The 23552-nt window shown below is 41.0% G+C and overlaps 1 protein-coding gene across 7 annotated transcripts in view; it reads left to right on the top strand.

The window, feature by feature from the left end:
- pde10a (phosphodiesterase 10A) overlaps positions 1-23552 on the top strand; it is a 488240-nt gene that overhangs the window by 410156 nt on the left and 54532 nt on the right. For 6 of the 7 annotated variants that reach the window (XM_087991438.1, XM_087991435.1, XM_087991436.1 and 3 more), the window contains 3 exons: positions 2645-2787; positions 18868-18951; positions 19443-19593. In XM_087991438.1, coding sequence (XP_087847564.1) covers positions 2645-2787; positions 18868-18951; positions 19443-19593 — 378 coding nt within the window. The remainder of the gene's footprint in view (positions 1-2644; positions 2788-18867; positions 18952-19442; positions 19594-23552) is intronic. The other variant, XM_087991437.1, reaches the window with a different exon arrangement.

Here is a 23552-nt window from a genome sequence, read left to right as displayed (position 1 = left end):
TCTTCACTTCATTGACTCAAACTGTTTATAAATGGAGCTGTGAAAGCCCCAACCTCCAACAATATTCAGCAAACTCCGCACCCCCCACCATCCCCCCACCCACCCTGCACTTCCTGACAATGCTAATCCTTGCGATGTTGGATGTGAATATCACTGGGCTTTGGGGCAGGTGGGGTGGTAAACATTGCCAAAAACGGGATGATCATGTAACAGGATGAACATTAATGAGGACCTCAACATTATTTAGGGAATGGGTACTGAACATTTTCGGGAATGTTCAGGAAGCAACTGAACACTTGGTATTGCTGTAGTGCTTTGACATTACAGTCGATGTACATAAGAGTTACACTGACTTTATAACTGCTGTGAGAAGTTCAAAATAAAGCCTTAGAAAAACCAGGGTAAGTGCAGAATAATAGCCTAAGTCCTCCACTGTCTTAGTAATTACAGAACAATCTGGGCAGGGTAAAATCAATTCATGGAAATTTAAACTTAGCGCAGAAGTAGCAAGACAACGCAGAAGGACACACTGGACCTCCCCAGGAAAAGAAACAAAATTGCAGATGCTGGAAATCAGAAAAAAAAAACCCAGAAATTGCTGAAAACCTCAGCAGGTCTGCAGCATCTGTGAAGGAAAGCAGAGTTAAAGCAGAGTGACCCTTCTTCAGAACAGTTCTGAAGTCACAAGTAGTCCAGACCAGAATATGGCTTGCGGATTTTCCTTCCCTAAAGGACGCGAGTCAGCCAGATGGGTTTCACGATAATTGAAAACAATTTCATGATTAGCATTAGACCAGCTCTGTGTTAAACTCAGGATTGAATCAAAATTTCACTATCGAACATGGTGGGATTTAAACCCAAATCCCCAGGACATTAACCTGGATCTCTGGATTAGTAGCCCAATGATAATACCTCTCTCTGCAAAAGTGGAGGGATTATGCCAATGTATTAGGGGAGGCAGTGGTGTGGCACTATTATCATTGGACCATTAATCTGGAAAGACACCACTGGTTCACTAATGTCCTTCAGAGAAGGAAACAGCCATCCTTACCTGGTCTGCTTTACATGTGAGTCCAAGTCCATAGCAATGTGGTTGACTCTTAACTGCTCTCTGAAATGGTCTAGTAAATCATTCCATTGTAATAATCACACCTGTAACAGTAAAATAGAACTAAAACCAAAGGACCACCTGACATTGACCTAGGTACTGCAAACTGCAACAAAATCAGCATGTCAACTCTGCATGTTTCTCCTTAGCTCTGAGGGCTAGTGCAAAAATTGGGAGAACTGCCTCATAGAGGATAGTGAATTATTTTCAGGGGGAACATAGAGGAGATGTATGTATTTGCTGCTCTTGCCCTTCTAGCTGACAGTGGTGTGGGTTTAGAAGGCACTATCTAAAGATCTTTGGTGAACATCTGCAGTTCTTATAGACGATGGATCACAGTGCAGCACTCCCTCTCCTCAGGTCATGGCATGGCACTTCCTCCCCCCGGGGCCGCAGCAGTCTCGCTCTCAGTTGATCTCTAACACTCAGTCAGTGTATTACTCTCTCTCAGTAGTGTATGACTCCCTCCCTGTCAGTAGGTGTGTACTTCTCACTGTCAGCTGAAGTGTGTCACTCTCTCTCGGAGGTATATATCTCGTCTCACTTTCAGTGAGTGTGTACCATTCTCTGTCCCTCTCAGTTGTTGAGTATCACTTCCCTCCCTCTCAGTGGGTGCACATCACTCTTTCTTTCTCACTCACTCAAACTGTCTCTCAACCCCAGCTTGGTGTCTTGCCTTCTCCCTCTGTCACTCTGGCCTGCTCAGTTGCATGTGTAGCACCAGGTTGCTGTCGTTCAGTTTGTAGGTTGGTATGTAACTGTCTATCTCAGTCACTGCATAACTGCCTCTAATGACTGGTGTTTAATTCCCTCTCTCTCTCTCTCGAATGGTGCGTTGCTGACTTTGTAGATGTTTAGCTCGTCTAAACTGTCCTTGTAGTTAATGTCTTTCATTATCATGTTTCCCCTTTGAAGTGAACCTCTCTATCTATTTTACCATCTTGTATTTGACCCAATATTGAAAATTTTGGCAGAAATTGCAGAAGATTACTAATTTTGAAGCTCTTGTAATGTTGATTGCCTTAGTCTGTATAAACATGGTATTTTCACATCCATACAATGAAATATGTACTGGTTAATTCCTAAGTAGAAAGGGATCAGTTAGATTTCTTTCCTAAACTGAATTTACTATCATGCTGTCTCATATAAGTCAGTAGTTTGATGAATTACAGCAGTAAGTCAGTGTCTATAACACCATACCATATTTAAGGAATAGGAAAATCTTGCTAAATTTTAGAGAGTAAACTATGGTATTCATAATTGTATTAACTAGATTTGTTGGTATTTTGCTTAGCAAAATAAGGCACAAGGTACATGAGGAGTTTTATGGATATTTTCTAATCAATCTGTTTAGAGGGAGATTCTAACATAATTCAGGAGCAGATGGTACCTTAACCCAGGCCTCCTGGCTCAGAAGTAAGGACACTATCACCACCACAACAGCCCACGTTTATACATTGTGAGTGACTTGACTGATGTAGCTGACCCATTATGGAATATCCGTGTATGAATATTTCTTTTCCATGTGTTTAACAGATGTACCACAGAATCCAACAGTCAGAGTGCATTTATCGGGTCACAATGGAGAAGTTGGCTTACCATAGTATTTGCACTAATGAAGAATGGCAGGGCCTCATGAGATCTGTACTGCCTAAATCTATTGCTAACGACATTGACCAGTAAGTGAATTTTAATTCAATCTCAGGGATATATTGTAAGAATAAAATAAAAGCTTGTCTGCTATACAAATGTGTAATTTGAATTTCAGTGTCAGTACAATGCCAGTTTCGAGGGTTGTATGTCCCAATAGCTAACAGATGATACCAAACCACACATCCCTTAAACTATTTTCAGTGGGCAGGGTACTGGTTGTAGTCAATGAATTTGTGCTTGTGAAACCAAAATAGTGTCTGATGTGGATGTGATTCTATGATTATCAGCATTTGCTGAACAATCTTACACATGCTAAGACTTGCGCTAACTGCCTACCCAGTCAGTACACAAAATGATTCGCTTAGTCTGGTTTCCAGCTACATATATATTTATAAGCAGAGACTGTTTTCTGCTGGAAGAAGGAACATATCGAGGAATTGTGATTCTTTTAAATTAACAAAAACAATTGTTTGCTGGTTTATTCTCCATGACAATGTCTCAAACAATTAATCAGCACCCATTTATCATACATAAATTTTTACAATATAAATTTTTACAGGCTTTGAAATTTGGCTTTCTTGCATCTGTCCTGACGAGTGCAAGTCAAAAAGCTTCAACAGCATATTTCTGTTAGTGATATATCAATATTTGTTAACTCAATGCCAAATTAGTGTGCCATTAATAATACTAACAATGTAAAAATATAACAATGAAAAGAAATAACTTTACCTCTGAAACTGTTGTTTATGTATTTTTTAACAAGATCTTAGATTATATTTCTCTATGACTGTAAAGCATTGGCATATAACACCATTATGTAAAACTCTAATCCCCTAATACATTCCTCCATATTTACACACATATATAAAGAGACAAACAAGTTGGGAAAATTGGTGGAGGTAGAGACAGACTGGAAAGTCAGCTGAGCTGTCTTTGCTTGCCAGTTTCGATGTTAAGTTGATCCTATTTCAGCTAGCTTCACTCTTGATGTTTCTATCTCTGGAAATAATTATTACATGCCTGAAGGAGAAAGAAACACCATTTCAAAATGGTTTCAGTGAAAATATGTAATATACAACAACAAAAACTAAGACTTGCATTCAATCATTCTTCTTTCTCCCCCCTACCCCTATACATGCTAACACAGCCTTAGAATTTCTGAAATTTTAACTCATTCTAACATTTAATATTCAGGCTTATGTATCTGCAATTACATTATATTTTCCATCAGTGTGAGCAATTTTTATATTAAGTGGTTGCAATGAAAGGTTCCATCTGAATAGTCTCATCTTCCGATTTTTAAACTTTTCAATGAAAGCTAGTGGATTGTGAGCAATCTAAATTAGTGTTTCCTTGTTTCCATATCGGATATAGACTTCAAAATTCACAGGTACACAGGAAAGCCACACACACCAAGTCCTGAACTATGAAAGCAACCACCCCAATACACACAAACGAAGTTGCATCAAGACACTGTTCAAAAGGGCCACAACACACTGCAGCACACCAGAACTGCAAAAAGAGGAAGAGGAACACCTATACAAGGTATTCGCAAAAAACGGATATCCTCGCAATTTCATCAACAGATGCCTAAGGGAGAGACAACAGAACGAAGACATGCCGCAGCCCAAAGGACTAGCCACACTACCATACCAAGAACATCTCTGAAATGACAGCCAGACTACTGCGACCACTAGGACTTATAACAGCACACAAATCAACAGCCACTCTCAGACAACAACTCACCAAAACTAAGGACCCGACACCCAGCATGAGCAAAACTAACATAGTGTACAAAATCCCATGCAAGGACTGCACAAAACACTATATAGGACAAACAGGAAGACAGCTAACGATCCGCATCCACGACCATCAACTAGCCACGAAACGACACGACCAGCTATCCCTAGTAGCCACACACGCAGACGACAAGCAACATGAATTTGACTGGGACAACACTACCATTATAGGGCAAGCCAAACAAAGAACAGCCAGGGAATTCCTAGAAGCTTGGCACTCATCCACAAACTCCATCAACAAACACATAGACCTGGACCCAATATACCGGCCACTACAGCGGACAGCTGAAACTGACAACCGGAAGCGGCAAGGACAGGCCACTATAAATGCCGGAGGAAACACCACAGAAGCGCTTCACAAGAGGCTCCCAAGCACTGAGGATGTCACCGAGACAGGTGACGAAACGTTTGCAACAAAAACTTCCAGCTCGGCAAACAGAACCACAGCAAAACTGAAAGCGTTTCTTACTTATGCAAGAAACAGTTTAATATAATTGAGGCATCAGGGGCCTCTGATAACTGAACAGACCCCTGTTGTACTTTGGCCTAAAGACTTTAGTCAATGATCATTCTCCAGTGCACCTTGGCAGCAGCTGCCCCAAGCTTTAGTGCATCCCTCAGCATGTAATCCTGGAATTTGGAATGTGCTAGTCTGCAACCAGAGAAAGTGAGGACTGCAGATGCTGGAGATCAGAGCTTAAAAATGCGTTGCTGGAAATGACAGCAGATCAGGCAACATCAAAGGAGAAGGAGAATCGACGTTTTGGGCATAAGCCCTTTTTCAGGAATGATTCCTGAAGAAGGGCTTATGCCCGAAATGTCGATTCTCCTTCTCCTTTGATACTGCCTGACCTACTGCGCTTTTCCAGCAACGCATTTTTAAGCTGCACCCAGAGAAGTCAACTCTTTGCTCTGGAAGACCAATACATTTCAGGCAACTTTCTTCTTGGTTTCTAAAGGAATCTTGATTCATAAAAAATATCTTTGTGTATATATACAATGTCACAAATGCAGTTCGATTCTGTACAATACCATATCAAGTAAACTCTGTCCAAAGCCCATCCCAGGCAGAGTTGGGAGTGAGTTTCTTGCACAGCATTTTGCAATTGTTTTTGAGAAGGCTTTAAACTAACTCACCAGGGTTGTGGAAACCAAGAGAAAGTCACAGAGAGGAACAGCCAGGGTGCTCAAAATACTTGAATTGATGGATGGCACTAACATTGAGAATAGAAAGTCAGTATTGGAAGTTGAAGTAAGGGAGAAAGAAATGGAGTGGAGAAATTAAATCTGCAGGAAACTATATTGAGATGTGTGTTATATTTGGGTACTTTTAAAAATTAGATAGCGTTAAGGGTGGAAATTGTGTTCAGGAAAGTTTCCTACAGCAATATGTGTCCAGTCCAACTTCAAAGGATGTTGGGCCTGCTTTTTGGAAATGACATGGTCAAGGAGGTCACATGTTAGTGGGATATCATTTAGAAAATGGTGATAATTGTATCATAACAATTAGCAATGCTAGAAAAGGACAAGAGGCAATCCAGAGTAAGAGTAATTAACTGAGAGAGAGCTGACTTGGTAGACTGGAACTAGAGGCTAGTGGGGAAAAAGTGTAGTAATGGGGAGGTGATGGCTTAGTGGCGTTATCATTAGACTATTAATCTGGAGACCCGAGTTCAAATGGTGGAATTTGAAATCAATTTTTAAAATGTCTGGAATGACGAGTCTAATGAATACCATGAATCCATTCGGAAAAACCTATCTGGTTTACTTATGTCCTTGAGGAAAGGAAACTGCCATCCTCACCTGGTCTGGCCTACATAAGACTCCAGACCCATTGCAATGCGGTTGACTCTTAACTGCCCTTTGGGCAATTAGGGATGGGCAATAAATGCTGGCCTAGCCAGTGATTCCCTCATCCTGCGAATGAATAATTTTTTAAGAACTGACAATTGATCTTCAAAGAGGAGATAATGCTGGCACAGAAAAGATACATTGTTTCAAAAGGGAAATGGAGGACAAGACAAATCTTGAACAAAAGGGGCGATAGATTAAAATTTTTAAAAGTGTGCTTACAGCCAATGTCAAGTAAAAAAAAATACAGTTGAGAGCCAAGAGAAATCCAGTAAGTTCAGAAGGGAGGTGGAAAAGTATATCTGAGAAACTAAGAAAAGACTGGCAGCCAGCATAAGGGAATCCCAATGTCTTCAGTAAGCATATCAATAAAGGATGGCATAGGCCGCATTCGATACAAAAATGGGATTTACACATCGAGACAAAAGCATGGCTAAGGTGTTAAATGAATGTTTTACATCTATCTTTACAAAGATCAATTCTTTCAGACCATGGTGATAGAGGAGGCAACTCTGTAACTGGAAAGCTTCAAAATTGGTGAATAGATAGACTATCTATATTTCACAAGCACTGGGGTCAGATGAAATAGATTCAAGAATATAGAAGGAAGTGAAAGTGGAAATTGCAGGGCCCTGCTGTAATTTTTCAGTGTTCCCTAGAATCAAGGGAGGTGCCAGACAACTTAAGAATTGCAGACTTTATGCCTTCCAGAAAAGGTTTCAAGCATAATCTCTGTAATTAGAGGCCAATGAGTTTAACTTCAGTGGCGGGAAAGTTTCTAGAAACCATCATTCAGAATAGTATAGTAGTCATATGGGGAGAAAAGTGAATTGATTACCAAGGCTTTATTATCATTTGGCTTTAACTGAAGCGTCACAGAACATTTTACAGGAATTGGACTGTGTTATATGAGGTTTTATTAAGGAAATTTTAAACTTGCCACTTTATACAACCAACAGCATTTTATATGCTAGAAATAGAGATGGAAGTCTAAGGATCCCCAAATTAGAGGTTCAGATCTGCAATTAGGAAACGCAAAGCCGTTGAATCCGGTACAGATAAGGTTATCTGAGCTTCCTTTCATTATTGCAAAGAGAACAATATTGAGACCATCAGAACATTGTCCAGACTGAGAAGTCTTCAAGAGATTACTACTTTGAAGATCAGAAGATCCAAACTAGCTACAGAACAGGCAATGAGAAGAAGCTGGAACTAACAAGTATGAGGAATATTAATTATAACACTTGGAGGAAATTGGAGCTATTGAAATGGATTAACCTCCAAAGTCAAGGGCTGGGCATTAGATATTTTAAAAATGATAATATTTCAAATTTGTAGATCAATGCATCTTATAGTATCAAATTATCTAAGCTAATTAACAGCCTACCACTGCGATGTATCCCACTAAGACAATTTTGATGTATGGAATACTCCTTTTAAATAAGGAGTGCCATCAGTGTAAAGCCCCATTCAAGATGTGATCCCATATTTCTGGTTTATGTCCCTTTGTTCAGAACACTAGAATCAAGTGACATAATAAGGTTATGGAGAAACTACACTTGTATTTGGCAAATATGGCGGATTACTTATATCGAACCTCAGTTGAGAGAGAGAAGGAAAAATGTGGAAACCTGATGTAATATTTAAGGAAGGTTCAAAAACTGTTGTCAATGTAATAATCTGTTTTGAAAATGAAGACAATTCAATACAGAACCCTGGACCGAAAAAGCTAATAAATATAAGCACCTAAACGAAGAAATTATCAATTTAACAAGTGAAACGGAGCTTTCTTTCTTCAGATTTGTCATGGTTGTTGGAGGCAAACAGCTGAGTTAAACAATAACCTTTTGAATCAGTTAGGTATTCAGAAATATCAGTCCTTTGCTCAAGAAATATCAAGACTCATAATCTCTCTTACTTTAGAAATGCTGCATATTTTTAACAATTAGTAAAAGACTGTCTATACAACAGAACTTTTATGACATCCTTAGGATACTATTTTAATATTGGATAGTTTATGGTTTTAATATTTATTCATTGTTTAGTAATTTAGAACATATTAGTGTTTTAAGATTACTGTTGATACGTAGTTTTAAGTACATTTTTAGAATTTGATCATTTAACTAATAACAATTCAATTTTAGATAAGCACAGGTAAAGGTAGTGGGTAGTGTTAGGTGTTAATAATTAAATCTCAGAAACTACACATCGAATGATGTCAATATCAATGGTCTATAAACTAACCGAACAGTGTTACCTCACGCTGTAGTACAATCTGTCCTAGCTTGATGAGCTGCTTCAGGTCCATATGTCCCTACCCATCGCTGTATCACCTAGCTGTGAGATAGCTACATAGAGGTGACACATAGATCAATGAGCAACATTAAAATTTGGAAGAAGTACTATACTTAGAGCTAGTGTATTAAATTTACCAAATGCTTTGTCATCTATTTAGTAATGCACATGAATGGATAAACGAGATTCCCGCTGTTGCTACCTACTATCTAACGAAACCACAACCAGGGGAGTGGGCTTGGCAGAACCAGCAGGGAAAGGAGATCCTGTTGAGCTTAACTCTAGTCTGGCATTGTGAAGAGATATGAGAGGTGTAGAATAAGGGTCATGGGTAAATAATGTTTAATTAACAAAGCCAGAGATTTTTGAAGAAGTAAGAGAAAAGGTATATGAAAGTAATGCTATTGATATGGTATACACAGATTTTCAAAAATCTTTCATTACAGTACCACAGAACAGATTTGAGAAAAATTAAAAGCTCGTGGAGTAAAAGGAACAGAAGCTACATTGAATACTAAATTGACCTAGTAATAGGAAACAGAGTATCGTGGTTAATGTATATTTTTCATGCTGGCCGAAGGTTTGTAATAGAGTTCCCAGGGATCTGTATTGTGACCTTTGCATTTCCTGTTATATATTAATAATCTGGATCTTGGCATGTAGTGAATGTTTGAAAGTTTGTAAATTATACAAAACTTGGGAACATCGTAAATTGTGAAGAAAATATATAGAACTCCAAAGTGATCTGGATAAGTTGATGGGCAGATAGGTGACAGATGAAGTTCAATGCAGAGAAATGCGAGGAGATGCATTTGGTAGGAAAAATGTGGAAAGTCAATTCAAATTAAGGGGAACATTACTTAAAGGGTGCAGGAGGAGAGGGAGTTAGATATATATGTGCACAGATCATTGAAGCTGGCAGAATAGGTAGAAAAAAGTAATAAAGCATCAGTCAGGACATAGTACAAAAACAAGAAGGTTATGCTGAATATATGTAGACACTTACTTGACCTCAGTTGGAGTATTGTGTGTAATTCTGGACACCACACTATAGGAAGGATGGGAATGCTTTGGAAAGAGTGCAAAAGAGAATTACAAATAATGGTTCCATGGTTGAGAAACTTCAGATATGAGGATAGTTCGGACAGAGTGGACTGTTATTCTTGGACTGAAGAATGCTAAGAGGAAATCTGGTAATTTTCAAAATTATGAGGGGTCAGGATAGAAAAGATCTCCCTTTAGATTAGAATTCTCTGTGGTATAGGGACAAGTTGTTCTTGTTCATAAAAGAATTGAAAATGAGAGGGCACAGATTTAATTATGAATGTGATATGAGAAAACAGCTTGCCACGCAATGAATGGTTCAGGTTTGGAATGCATAGCTTGAAAGTGTGACAGACAGAGGAAATTGAGGCTTTTAAGGGAGCATTGGAAGATTATTTGAATAGAAAAAATGTACAAGGATAAAAGGAAAGGGAGGTGAATGGCACTAAGTTATAACACATGTTGGAGAGCCAGTGATGACATGACAGGCCAAATGACTTGCACCTCACAGCGCCAGAGACCCGGGTTCATTTCCCGACTCAGGCGACTGACTGTGTGGAGTTTGCACGTTCTCCCCGTGTCTGCGTGGGTTTCCCCCGGGTGCTCCGGTTTCCTCCCACACTCCAAAGATGTGCAGGTCAGGTGAATTGGCCATGCTAAATTGCCCGTAGTGTGAGGTAAAGAGGTAAATGTAGGGTAATTAGGTGGGTTGCGCTTCGGCGGGTCCGGATGGACTTGTTGGGCTGAAGGGCCTGTTTCCACACTGTAAGTAATCCAATCTAAAAAAAATAACATTTCTGTGATTCTATGACTATCAGGTGAAGCCTGTGGCTTACTCACCAAAGCACAAAGTGGATAGTATGCCATCTTCAACCAAATCTCAATTGCCCAATAAGACACTAAAATGGCTGTCAACACATTCAAAGTGTGAGGAGTAATTTGTGAAGTGGGGTTGACATGTTTGAGGCCCTGCTAGGGGCAGCTGGATTGTTCAGGAATACATAGCGATTCAGTAATGTCACACATCTGTCATCCAGCTGCCCTTCATGTGGAGCTCATACATTGATCAATAATGCCATTACAATCTTCGTCTCAAGCAATAATGACCATTCCATTGTTATTACAATTCAATCCTTAACATCTCATTGATCTCTGAGGTAATCACAGCATAGTTTAAAAGTTTACCAATTCACAAACAATTTTCATATGTCCCATGACTGCACAACATATCTGAGCGGCAATCTTTGCTCACTGAATGGGAAGCAGACAAGGGAGGCGCGGTAGTAGTTTGGCGCACCGACCTCTACACCTCTGAGGCCAAATGCCAGCTCGCAGATACCTCCTCCTACTGCCTCCTTGACCATGACCCCACCCCCCACCACCAACCCATCATCTCCCAGACCGTCCATAACCTCATCACCTCGGGGGATCTCCCATCCACCGCCTCCAACCTCATAGTCCCACAACCCCGCACCGCCCGCTTCTACCTCCTGCCCAAAATCCACAAACCTGACTGCCCCAGCCGACCCATTGTCTCCGCCTGCTCCTGCCCCACCAAACTCATCTCTGCCTACCTTGACACCGTCCTGTCCCCCTTAGTCCAAGAACTCCCCACCTACGTTCGGGACACCACCCACGCCCTCCACCTGCTCCATGATTTTCGCTTCCCCGGTCCCCAACGCCTTATTTTCACCATGGACATCCAGTCCCTGTACACCTCCATCCCCCATCACGAAGGACTCAAAGCCCTCCGCTTCTTCCTTTCCCGCCGTACCGACCAGTACCCTTCCACTGACACCCTCCTTCGACTGACTGAACTGGTCCTCACCCTGAACAACTTCTCTTTCCAATCCTCCCACTTCCTCCAAACGAAAGGAGTAGCCATGGGCACCCGCATGGGCCCCAGCTATGCCTGCCTCTTCGTAGGATATGTGGAACAATCCATCTTCCACAACTACACTGGCCCCACCCCCCACCTTTTCCTCCGCTACATCGATGACTGTATCGGCGCCGCCTCATGCTCCCACGAGGAGGTGGAACAGTTCATCCACTTCACCAACACCTTCCACCCCGACCTCAAATTCACCTGGACAGTCTCAGATTCCTCCCTCCCCTTCCTCGACCTTTCTATTTCCATCTCAGGCGACCGAATCAACACGGACATCTACTACAAACCGACCGACTCCCACAGCTACCTGGACTACACCTCCTCCCATCCTTCCCCCTGCAAAAACGCCATCCCATTCTCCCAATTCCTTCGACTCCGCCGCATCTGCTCCCAGGAGGACCAGTTCCAAAAACGCACATCCCAGATGGCCTCCTTCTTCAAGGACCGCAATTTCCCCCCCGACGTGATCGACGATGCCCTCCACCGCATCTCTTCCACTTCCCGATCCTCCGCCCTTGAACCCCGCCCCTCCAACCGCCACCAGGACAGAACCCCACTGGTCCTCACCTACCACCCCACTAACCTCCATGTACAGCGCATCATCCGCCGTCATTTCCGCCACCTCCAAACGGACCCCACCACCAAGGATATATTTCCCTCCCCTCCCCTATCAGCATTCCGTAAAGACCACTCCCTCCGTGACTCCCTCGTCAGATCCACACCCCCCACCAACCCAACCTCCACTCCCGGCACCTTCCCCTGCAACCGCAGGAGGTGCAAGACTTGCGCCCACACCTCCCCTCTCACCTCCCTCCAAGGCCCCAAAGGAAACTTCCATATCCGCCACAGATTCACCTGTACCTCCACACATATCATCTATTGCATCCTCTGTACCCGATGTGGCCTCCTCTATATTGGGGAGACAGGCCGCCTACTTGCGGAGCGTTTCAGAGAACACCTCTGGGACACCCGGACCAACCAACCCAACCACCCTGTAGCTCAACATTTCAATTCCCCCTCCCACTCCACCAAGGATATGCAGGTCTTTGGACTCCTCCATCGTCAGACCACAGCGAAACGACGGTTGGAGGAAGAACGCCTCATCTTCCGGCTAGGAACCCTCCAACCACAAGGGATGAACTCGGATTTCACCAGTTTCCTCATTTCCCCTCCCCCCAGCCTGTCTCAGTCAAATCCATCAAATTCAGCACCGCCTCCCTAACCTGCAATCTTCTTCCCGACCTCTCCGCCCCCACCCCAATCTGTCCCATCACCCTCACCTTGACCTTTTTCCACCTATCACATTTCCGACGCCCCTCCCCCAAGTCCCTCCTCCCTATCTTTTATCTTAGCCTGCTGGACAAACTTTCCTCATTCCTGAAGAAGGGCTAATGCCCGAAACGTCGATTCTCCTGTTCCCTAGATGCTGCCTGACCTGCTGCGCTTCTCCAGCAACACATTTCCATCTAAGAAAGAACATGGCCTGTTATAATCAGTAGGGTGTTATAATCAGTGGTGTCAATCTTGGGGCATTGTGAGGGGAGGTGTGAGTAATGAGGCTGTGGTTCTGACAGACTTAACCTGTCACTGATGCTTGATGAAATGGCTAGTTCTTCAGGCCTCTGAATAAAGTGAAATAACTCAGAGGTCCATACACACTTACTATGTTGCCCTTCTTAGAGGCCTCCATGCATAATATATTGTTGCCTCATTTGGGTTTGTTGTGGCTGTTCAGGAACCACATCACAGAAAAGTTTTTCTCATTCTGATATTTTCCACATCATCCCAACATATTAATTTCTGAATTCATTCAAGAACTAGTGCAATTGTTCCTTACCATATACAGAATACGGTGGAGGAGTAACATTAGTAAACTCCTCCAGCCTTCGATCCAGTTTACTAAATGTCTCTGATAAGCTTGATTGCTGTTGCTGTGCCTGTCTGTGCATGAACTTATAAATTGCCAATGCGATCTTTTGCCTGGCCTGAGTTGGTGTCTGGTCTCTGGCCACTCTTATGAGTGCCTGCAAGCTGAAGCATTTCCTTCTTCTTCCGTTTGCAATGTGGAACAAACATACAATGCAGCCCAAGCTTCTGTCAGGGCCATAGCGGAATAGACTACAGGACCTCTTAAGTTTAAGTTTGAATCCTGCAGAGCATTGTAGAATAGAGCAGAAAAGGTTTCCTGTACCATTGTGGCATGCTGTATCCTTCACAACTGGAGCTGACAATCAGAATAAGGATTAGAACATAGATTGTGAAGGACATCGAAGGTAGTGTGAGAAATCAGTGCTTTGCTGAGTACAAGAAGCCAAGAGAGCTGAAATGAAATTTGTTTCCTTGGAAGTTTGTTCTTCCTTTCATTGTGTAACTTTCTATTGGTTATGTGGCAAGCAGTCCTCGCTTAATGTAAAATACACATGGAGCTGGTGATTTTTGCAATTGTTAACTTTGGCTATTGCTGAGTAAAATGCCTCCTTACCCACCTGATTGTAGACTTGGTATCTTCAATCAATCCCTTTTCAAGTTTCTACATATTACAAGCCCTACTGGCCATTAGGGAAACATTGCAGTCAGGTGGCTCTAAGGTTCGGTAACTCTTAAGGCTTCAATTATCAAATGTCAACCAGGTGCTGTACAGTGAAGCCTGGTGTGAAAGGCAGGTGGTTGAGTGGAATCCTGAGATGTCTCCATGCATTGAACATTTCACAGTTAGCATCATCTGCTAAATTGCCCTGAAATTCTTGACCATCCTATATTTAACCTGAGATAGGCAGTGCTTAGTGCAGCTTCTCTTGCCAGACCACTGCGATCTGAGGGAGAGTGGACATGTGAATTGTCCATTGTACACTTCCCAGCCTTGGGACGCTTTCTTGAGAAGCTAATGGATAGAATGAACCTTTCCCTCCAAAGATGAGTGTTATCACTGATTCCATACTGTTATTCATAAAGTAAGTGAATACTTTATGAATGGAAAATTTGTTCCTAGCACCCAGACCCTAGCATAAACCTTGCATGTTGCTTTTAACTTTAGTGTTGTCCACATTAAATACAACACTTTGGCTATAGTCGTCAACATCACAGTTCAAAGATCCTCGATATCTGATGCTATCTGCAATCAAGGGGTCTGTAGCCTGTGAGAGATGAGAAATGCTTGGCCATTACAATATCTTTCATCCTTGTGATACCTGAAAGGCAGCTCATTTTCCACATGGGTGCAGCTTAACCAGGTCCAATGGTAATAAAGATGCTGGAGCAGACATTTTAAGTGCACAAGTCCATATATACTTCTACAAAAGAATAAGATCGTTTACAGTGAAATTTCACCCATGCTCCCCACGTGCCTTTATTGAGTTTGTTTATAACTTTGCTTCCCTCTCGCTGCTTCTGGTGCATTCCCAACTGTTGCAGCTGGGCTGGAGGAACCCTGCTGTGTAGTTGGCCCTGTTGCCTTGAAACTATGAGAGAGTCATCTCGGGGAGCATTTGGATCTAGAATGATGGCAAAAATGAGAAATCAGCCCCTGAAAACAAAAAACATTAGCCCTGAGATACAAAAAAAGCAGCCCCCAAGAAAATCTCAAAGAGAGTCATTGGGAGAAGAAACATTGTTTTCACTCTTGACTACATGGCTAAATGTAAACAAATTCTGCTACCTGATCAACAGTCTCAAATGAAACAAAGCTCAGTGCAGAGATATTAGCTTGTCTAGGTAGTGCTGCTGCTACATTTTGAAAATTTCAGGCAAAAACCCCAAGTTGAGAATTACCTCTTAATTATGAAACAGTAATGCCTGCCTGTGTATGAAATGGGCCACTGCGTGGTGCTGAAAATTGGACTACATACCAGAAGTAGAAATGCAGATGGAATTCATTTCACATGTGATGGTGCGGAATGATCCTAGGTATCACTTGTCAACATATGACTACTTTCTAACTCAAAGCATCTATGGTAATGATCAAGTGAAGTTGACTACAATGCTTTAGTCCATGTTATGAGAATAGATGCTTCTGTCTCCCAAACAATGCACTGTATGGAGACAAAACCAAAATTGCTTCAATAGCTCAGCTGGTTTGGCAACATCTGTGAAGAGGAATCCAAGTTAATGTTTCGGGTGCAGTGACTCTTCCCCAGTTCTGTCATGCAAGATGGTGGGGATCTAGGCAGCTTTCGGCCTCCTGTGCCCATGCTTGTCCACCTTGTCTGCATTTTTCTTTTTCCTCCTACCCCTTTTGTTCCCCCAAATTTACTGTATAAAGAGAGCTGTTTGGCAGGAGGTGACTGCGATTGGCTCCGGAGCAGTGGTGGTGCCTTCAGAGGCAGTGGGGCTGCAGAGTTGGTTGGTCAGCTTGTGAAGCCTGGAGTGGAGTCTCGCTTCCAAGTGGAGTGGGTCTCTGACGGCGGTCCAACATGGACTGGTATAGCCCAAAACAGGACACTCTTGGCAACATTGAATAGGCTGGAAAGCCAGAAGTGGGACACTGACAGTGGTATGCTGAAGCAGTAGCAGTGAAGGAAAATGTTGGACTCTATTTTTTATTCTATGAATGGCGTTTATGTACATGCAACAAGTACACGCTTTTCACTGTATTTTATATAAAATGCACATAACAATAAAGGATATTCATTTTTTTTTTAAATTAAAGAAAAAACTATTTTACAAGGATTCATGCAATTAAGATATCAATTCATGCCAGATTGATTTAAATAGCTGGGAACAGTCTGCACAAGTTTATACTAATTTGGGTCACTGTCTCCAGTATGAAGCAAGGTGATTTGAACATCTGCATCTTCAGATTCACACAGAAAAGCACCATCACTGGAAGGTGCTTGCAGCTGTCATCCTTGTAATGGTAAAAGAAGACCCTTGATGCCCTCACTCAGGTTAATTGAGGTGAAGAGACCAATTATAACATATCCAAGTTTGCTAACAGAGTTGGGTTGGGAAGTATACTGAGGACACAAAGAGGCTGTAAAGGGATATAAATAGGTTAACTCAATGGGCAAGCACATAGCAATTAGAATATGATGTGAAGAAGTATGAAGTTATCACTTATAGAAAGAAAAATGGCAAAACAGATTTATTTTTAAATTTTGAGTAATTGGAAAATGCCGGAATTCAGAGCGAACCTGGTATCCATATACATGAATCTCAAAAGGTTAATATGCAGGTACAGAAGGTAATTAGGAACGTAAATGATATGATAGCCTTTGTTTAAAAGAGATCAGAGCATTAAAGTGAAGAAATCTTACCAAATGCTTGAAACGTTGGTGAGATCACAGTTTGGAGTATTGTGTGCACTTTTGAGTTTGCTTACCAAGAGAAGGATGTACTAGCCTTCGAAGAAATATGAGAAAGTTGACTAGACTGACTTCTAGAATGAGGGTATTGTCCTGAAAGGAGCAATTGTGTAGATTGAGCCAAAATTCCTTGTTATTTAAAAGAATGAAGATTAATTGCACTGAACCATATAAAATTCTTAAAGTACTAGATGCTGGAACTCTCTCTCCCTTGCTGGACGAACTAGAATTAGGAATCACTGTCCCAAAACAAGGGATCAGTCATTTAGAACTAAGATGAAACATTTTTGTCTTGAATCTCTGGAATTCTCTTACCCCAAGTGTTTTAGGTTCTCAGACATTGAATATATTCAAAGCAAAGATTGATAGAATTTTGTATATGGGGAAATTAAGGAAATGATAAAACTTGAAGCAAAAGGTCAGCCGTGATTGTATTGAATACTGGAGCCGGCTCAATGGACAAGGGCATATTTTGCTTCTTTTAAGATGTTCTTTTATCCAGTTCACTCTGCTCATCTAAAGCCCCAAGCCTACTTTCTTTCAGAGTATAATTACTGCTGTTATTTCCTACCATATCTTTGACAAAATGATGATAGCTCAGTGGACTGGGACATTTGGGATGAGTCGTATAGAGAATCAGGAAAAACAATGAATTATTATTATTATTATTATTACAATACTAAAATCATATTCAGCAAAGAAGTTGTACTGAGAAATTGGTAGGATCTGCGAGCTTACAAGTATCCTAAGATTTAAAAGAAGTGACTAGTGAGATAGTTGATGCGCTGGATTTTATTTCTCAAAAAAAAAATCCTTTGATTTGAGAATGGTCCCATCCTATTAGAATATTGAAAATGTCACTCTTTTATTCAAAAAGGAAGAGAGATGGAAAGCAGGAAATGACAGACCACTTAGCTTAACATCTGTCATCATGAAACTGTTAGAAGCTATTATGAAAGAAGCTGTGACAGGGAACCCAGATAAGGTAAAGGTAATCGTGTGCTGTGAGTGTACTGTACTGTACTAGCTTTCCAGAGGCCTTTGATAAGGTGCCACATTAAAAGTTATTGCAGAAAACAAAAGTTCATGGTTTTGGGAGTTGACATATATTGACATGAATAAAAGATTGGCTTGCTTAGAGGAAGCAGAAAGTATATGTAAATGGATCTTTTTCAGGATAACAAAATGTAATCAGTAGTGTGCCACATGAATTAATGCTAGGTCCTCAACAATTTATCATTTAATCAATGAAAGGGCAGCGGGTGTGGTTGCTAAATAATTTAACAGCACTAAGGTAGGTAGGAAAGTAAGTTACGAAGAAGACACAAGGTGATCACAAAAAGATATTGATAGGTCAAGTGAATGGACAAATATGTGGCAAACAGATTATCACATTGGAAAATGTGAAGTTGTGTATTTTGTCAAGAAGAATAAAAATCAAACATATTATCTAAATAGTGAGAGATGGCAGAGGGATCTCGGTGTTAGGAGTGTGAAATGTGGAAGCAGAGTCTGTGAATATTTTTAAAGCAGAGATAGATTCATTCATTTTAAGCAAGGGATTGAAGTGGGAGTTGGACATGGTCTATGTGGCTAAAGGAATCAAGGGCTATGGAGAGAAAGTAGGAGTGCGATGCTGAAATTGCACAACCACCTATGATCACGTTAGATGGTGGTGCAGGCTCAAAGGGCTGAATGGCCTACTCTTGCACTTTTTTTTCTCTGATATCAGCTTGGGCAGGAATGTGGATATGAGGTTACATTCAGAACCTCCATGATCTTGTTGAATGCTGAAACAGACTGAAGGGGCTGTATAGCCTTCTCCTCCCAATTCACATCGCTTTTGACAAATATTTATAAATATTGACAACTTCTGTGGAAATACCAATATATTGTACTGATATTCCATTTTATATAATTTTATCTCAGGTTCCATTTTGATATCACTCCCTATGAGGATCTCTGGCCAACAATTTTTGTTTATATGATTCACAGCAGCTGTGGAAAAAACAGGTACAGATAATAAAAAAGATCAGTTTTTTAAATTAGGACAGAGAATCTTGACCAGTCACAATGGAGATGAAATCAACATTCTGTTTTTGTAACAATAATTTTGTCTTAAAATTGTATCATTTTTGATGGAAGTTCTGGATAAGTGTCTTCAGCTTAATTCACCAGTATAGCAGTTATGCTGCGTTTGGCGCTTTATGTTCCATTATTAAGCCCCAGTTATCCACTTGCATGCCACTACAGTGGGTAGCATCTTAGTTGTCAATGAAATTTATTGTTGGTGAGCTTTCATAATTTCCCCTGTGAAAGTTGTCTTAGGTTTCATAGAAAATTAATGAATAGGTATTTCATCCAACCCATTAAAAGCAACATATGCTATAGAATCCTGACAAATTACAAAAAGATAATGTTAACTCTTTGGTATCTTGGATCACTGACATTTCTAATCTTTATTTAGTTGCTGTCTTTCTGCTTCTGCTTTCTTATCTGTCTAGCTTTGATCTGGAAAAACTGTGTCGCTTCACTATGTCAGTAAAGAAAAACTACCGCCGTGTGCCCTACCACAACTGGAAGCATGCAGTCAATGTGGCACATTGCATGTATAATATCCTACAAAAGGTTCAAGGGACATTCTCACAACTAGAGGTAGGTGAATGAAATGTTTGTGCCATTGCCCTGGGTATGCACCTCTCATGGCCATTTATTCACATGTATTAATCTTAAAGGCAAATTACAGACCCAACCAAATAACACCGAGTTTAAAAACAACTCTTTAAAGTGGAATATTTGGATGATTAAGAAACACCTATGTGAATTATGAATCCATTACTCTTTTATTATATAATGATCCAAAATGCACCTTGCTGAAGATTATTGTAATATGAAGCATTTTATTAATATCCCAATTGTATGTGCAAAGACAATTCATGGTACATTATTATTTTTTAAATGTGGGTTTGAAAGTGGAAGAACCATGTATAACTAAGTTTGATTTGTATTTATTGTGTGTTGAGAGAGGAAAACATAGTTCAGTTTCAGTTTAAAATTATTCTGTCAGTGGTGATGAGGTGGCTCAAGATTGTTGACCCATCCAATTATATTGAGGGCTTACATTAGAATAGAGCTTAATGTTAACAGTTTGGTGCATGAGAAAAAAGGAGAGAAAAGAAAGAAATCTGCTGCCTTGGGTCAGGAGTCTTGTATGACAGGGGATAGAATCATCCAGAGTGTCATGTAATAAGTGCAGTTTCAGTCAGAGTGATAAAAAGGTGCTATTAGTTTAGTAACTTTCAAAAACAGCCAAAGTTGGCAGAAAAATGTGAAATGTATGAGGAAATGTAGCTATGAAATGCAGTGTGCCTGCAGATACTAGACATTGGAGGTTGACATGCTAAGCTAGTAAGAAGACTGGCCAGAAAACTACTGGAAGCTGAGTGTACAGAAAACCCAAGTGTTTTTCCTAAATGTAATTGAAAGTTAGTAAAAAGGAGGAGCCAATATAGCCAAGCCAACTGAATCAGGAATTGTAAAGTGGAGTCAGGTTTACCCTTAACTGTGATTTGTGTTTCTATAAGATTGTAATTGTGAGTAAAAGGATTGAAACTTTATTTTTGACATTTGTAATTATAGCCTTTCAGCTAGTTCATGTACAGCACACCATATTTTCTGTTTTTCTTTTGCGTAACAAAGATTCATGTTCCTTTGATAAGAATACATTGACAACACCTTATGAATATGTTCAGTGACTGACCATCATGGTGAATGAAAACAAAAATAAGGTCTCACATTGGAATCTGACTTGTTCAGTATTACCTTCAGCTCAGTCCATAACATATGCAAACCTTGGGAGAAGATTTGTAGCTCGGGTGCTCGTTGTTGTGGTTCTGTTCGCCGAGCTGGGAATTTGTGTTGCAGACGTTTCGTCCCCTGTCTAGGTGACATCCTCAGTGCTTGGGAGCCTCCTGTGAAGCGCTTCTGTGATTTTTCCTCCGGCATTTGTAGTGGTTTGAATCTGCCGCTTCCGGTTGTCAGTTCCAGCTGTCCGTTGCAGTGGTCGGTATATTGGGTCCAGGTCAATGTGCTTATTGATTAAGCACATCGACCTGGACCCAATATACCGACCACTGCAACGGACAGCTGGAACTGACAACCGGAAGCGGCAGATTCAAACCACTACAAATGCCGGAGGAAAAATCACAGAAGCGCTTCACAGGAGGCTCCCAAGCACTGAGGATGTCACCTAGACAGGGGACGAAACGTCTGTAACACAAATTCCCAGCTCGGCGAACAGAACCACAACATATGCAAACCTGCCGACAACTAGAAGATACTTGATCACAAGCCATTGCAAAATTAATAGTAATGAGAGAATAAACAGCAAAGCACCTCACATGCAATTGAGCTGTGTAAGTCTTGTATGTATGTAGAACAAATTATGAGGGATAAATATTAATGAATGGTCTATTTTTGTCTTTGAATTTTATAGTGTCAGAGTTCACCAGAATATTCTGTTTGACATAATGTAGAATGAAATGTGATAATGGAGGAACATCTTAAATAAGATTCCACCAACACAAATTTAGTTTGGCCCAGGCTGTTCTATAAATGTCTTTCTGGCACTTTGAAATGATGAAAAACATGAATGACTTAATGAACAGAGGTCACAATTTTAAAGTTAACGATCCTTACTGAAGATGGAAGGTGAAGAAACAATCTTTCCTTTCTCCCCTTCAGAAGGGTGGAAATATAGAACAAACTCTCCAATAAAGCAACTATTGCTAATAAAAATCAGAAAATGCTGGAAAAACTCAACAAGTCTAACAGCATCTCTGGAGAGAAAGCAAAATTAATGCTTCAGTTTTAGTGACTCTTCAGAACTATTTGGATCTTTTGAAGAAGGGTCACTGAACCCAAACTGTGAACTCTGCTTTCTATCCACATTTGCTTCTTGATCTGCTGAGTTTTTTCCTGCAGTTTCTGATTTTGTTTCTGGTTTTCAACAACCTCAGTTTTTTTTTGTTTCATAAGCAATCATTGATTTTTTTAAAAATTTACTCGTGGCACTGGGGCCACTGACTGGATCTGCATTTATTGCCAGCCCCCGGTGCCACTTGATAAGTGTGGTGAGCTGCTCCAGCCCTGAAAAATGGCTGGACATACTTTTACTCCTGCCCATGACAATAAGAAGGACCACAACACATTAAATCTGTTGTCATTGGTTTGAATGTGAGTATAGAAGGTTTGGTTAGTAAGTTTGCAGATGACACCAAAATTGGTTGTGTAGTGGACAATGAAGAAGGTTATCTCCGTGTACAACAGCACCTTGATCTGATGGGCTGAGGAGTGGCCGTTGGAATGTAATTTAGATAAATGTGAGGTATTGCATTTTGGTAAGGCAAATTAGGGCAGAACTTATACAGTTAATGGTAGGGTCCTGGGGTGCGATGTCAAACAAAGAGACATCGGGATGCAGGTTCATATGTCCTTGAAAGTGGAGTCACGGATAGACAGGGTAGTAAAAAAAAGGTGATCTTGAAGATGATTTGTAGCACAGTTAGTGGATCAGGTTGTTGGTTTGCTGACTGAACTGGTGTGTTTGTTCTCAGATGTTTCATCATGCTCGGTAACATAATCAGTGGGCCTCTCGTGTTCTGTCCCACTTGCTATTTATCGGTTTCGGTTTGTTGTGGTGGGTGATATCATTTCTGGTTCTGTTTCTGAGGGGTTGGTAAATGGGATCCAAATCTATATGTTTATTAATGGAGTTCCAGTTTGAATATGAGGCCTCTGGAAATTATTGCACTTGTCTTTGTTTGGTCTGACCCAGGATGGATGTATTGTCCCAGTCGAACTGGTATCCCTCTTAGTCTGTGTTTATGGATACCAACGATAGTTGGTCATGTATCCTGGTGGCTAGTCTCTTGCCAGTTTATCCAATGTAATGTTTTTGCAGTCTTTGCAGGGTATTTTGTATATGATGTTTGTTCTGCTGGCTATGGGTACAGAGTCCTTTAAATTCATCCGTAGTTGTTTTAGTGTGGTAGTAGGTTTGTGGGCTACCATGATGCCTAGGGACGGAGAAGTCTGGTGGTCATCTCTGAAATGTCTTCGTTGCATGGTAGGGTGACTAGAGTCTCTTGGCGTGTTGGGTTTTCCTGTTTTGGTCCTTTGTTCAGGAATCAGCGGACTGCACTTATCCGGTATCTGTTGTTCCTGAATACATTGCATATGTCTTTTTCCTTTGCTTCTCGTAGTTCTGGGGTGCTGCAGTGTGTTGTGGCTGGTTTGAACAGTGTCCTGATGCAGCTGCTTTTGTGGGTGTTGGGAAGTTGCTTCTGTAGTTGAGTATCTGGTCTGTGTGGCTTTCCTGAAAATTGCTGATCTGCAGCTCTCCATTGGCTTCCCACTTTACCATGACATCCAACCAGGGCAGTTGGTTATTATTCTCCTCCTCTTTGGTGAACTTTATACTGGTCAGGATGTTGTTTGTGTTTGTGGGTTTCTTCTAGTTTGTCACGCTTCATGATGAGAAAGGTGTCATCCATGTAGCAGACCCAAAACTTGAGCTGGATCATGGGAAGGGCTGTTTGTTCACACTTCTGCAT

The sequence above is a fragment of the Chiloscyllium plagiosum genome, unplaced genomic scaffold, assembly GCF_037043375.1.
Source record: "Chiloscyllium plagiosum isolate Xiang-an unplaced genomic scaffold, Cpla_swu_hap1 HiC_scaffold_10, whole genome shotgun sequence".
In the NCBI taxonomy this organism is placed as follows: Eukaryota; Metazoa; Chordata; class Chondrichthyes; order Orectolobiformes; family Hemiscylliidae; genus Chiloscyllium; species Chiloscyllium plagiosum.
This window is presented reverse-complemented; position numbering and strand designations above follow the sequence as displayed.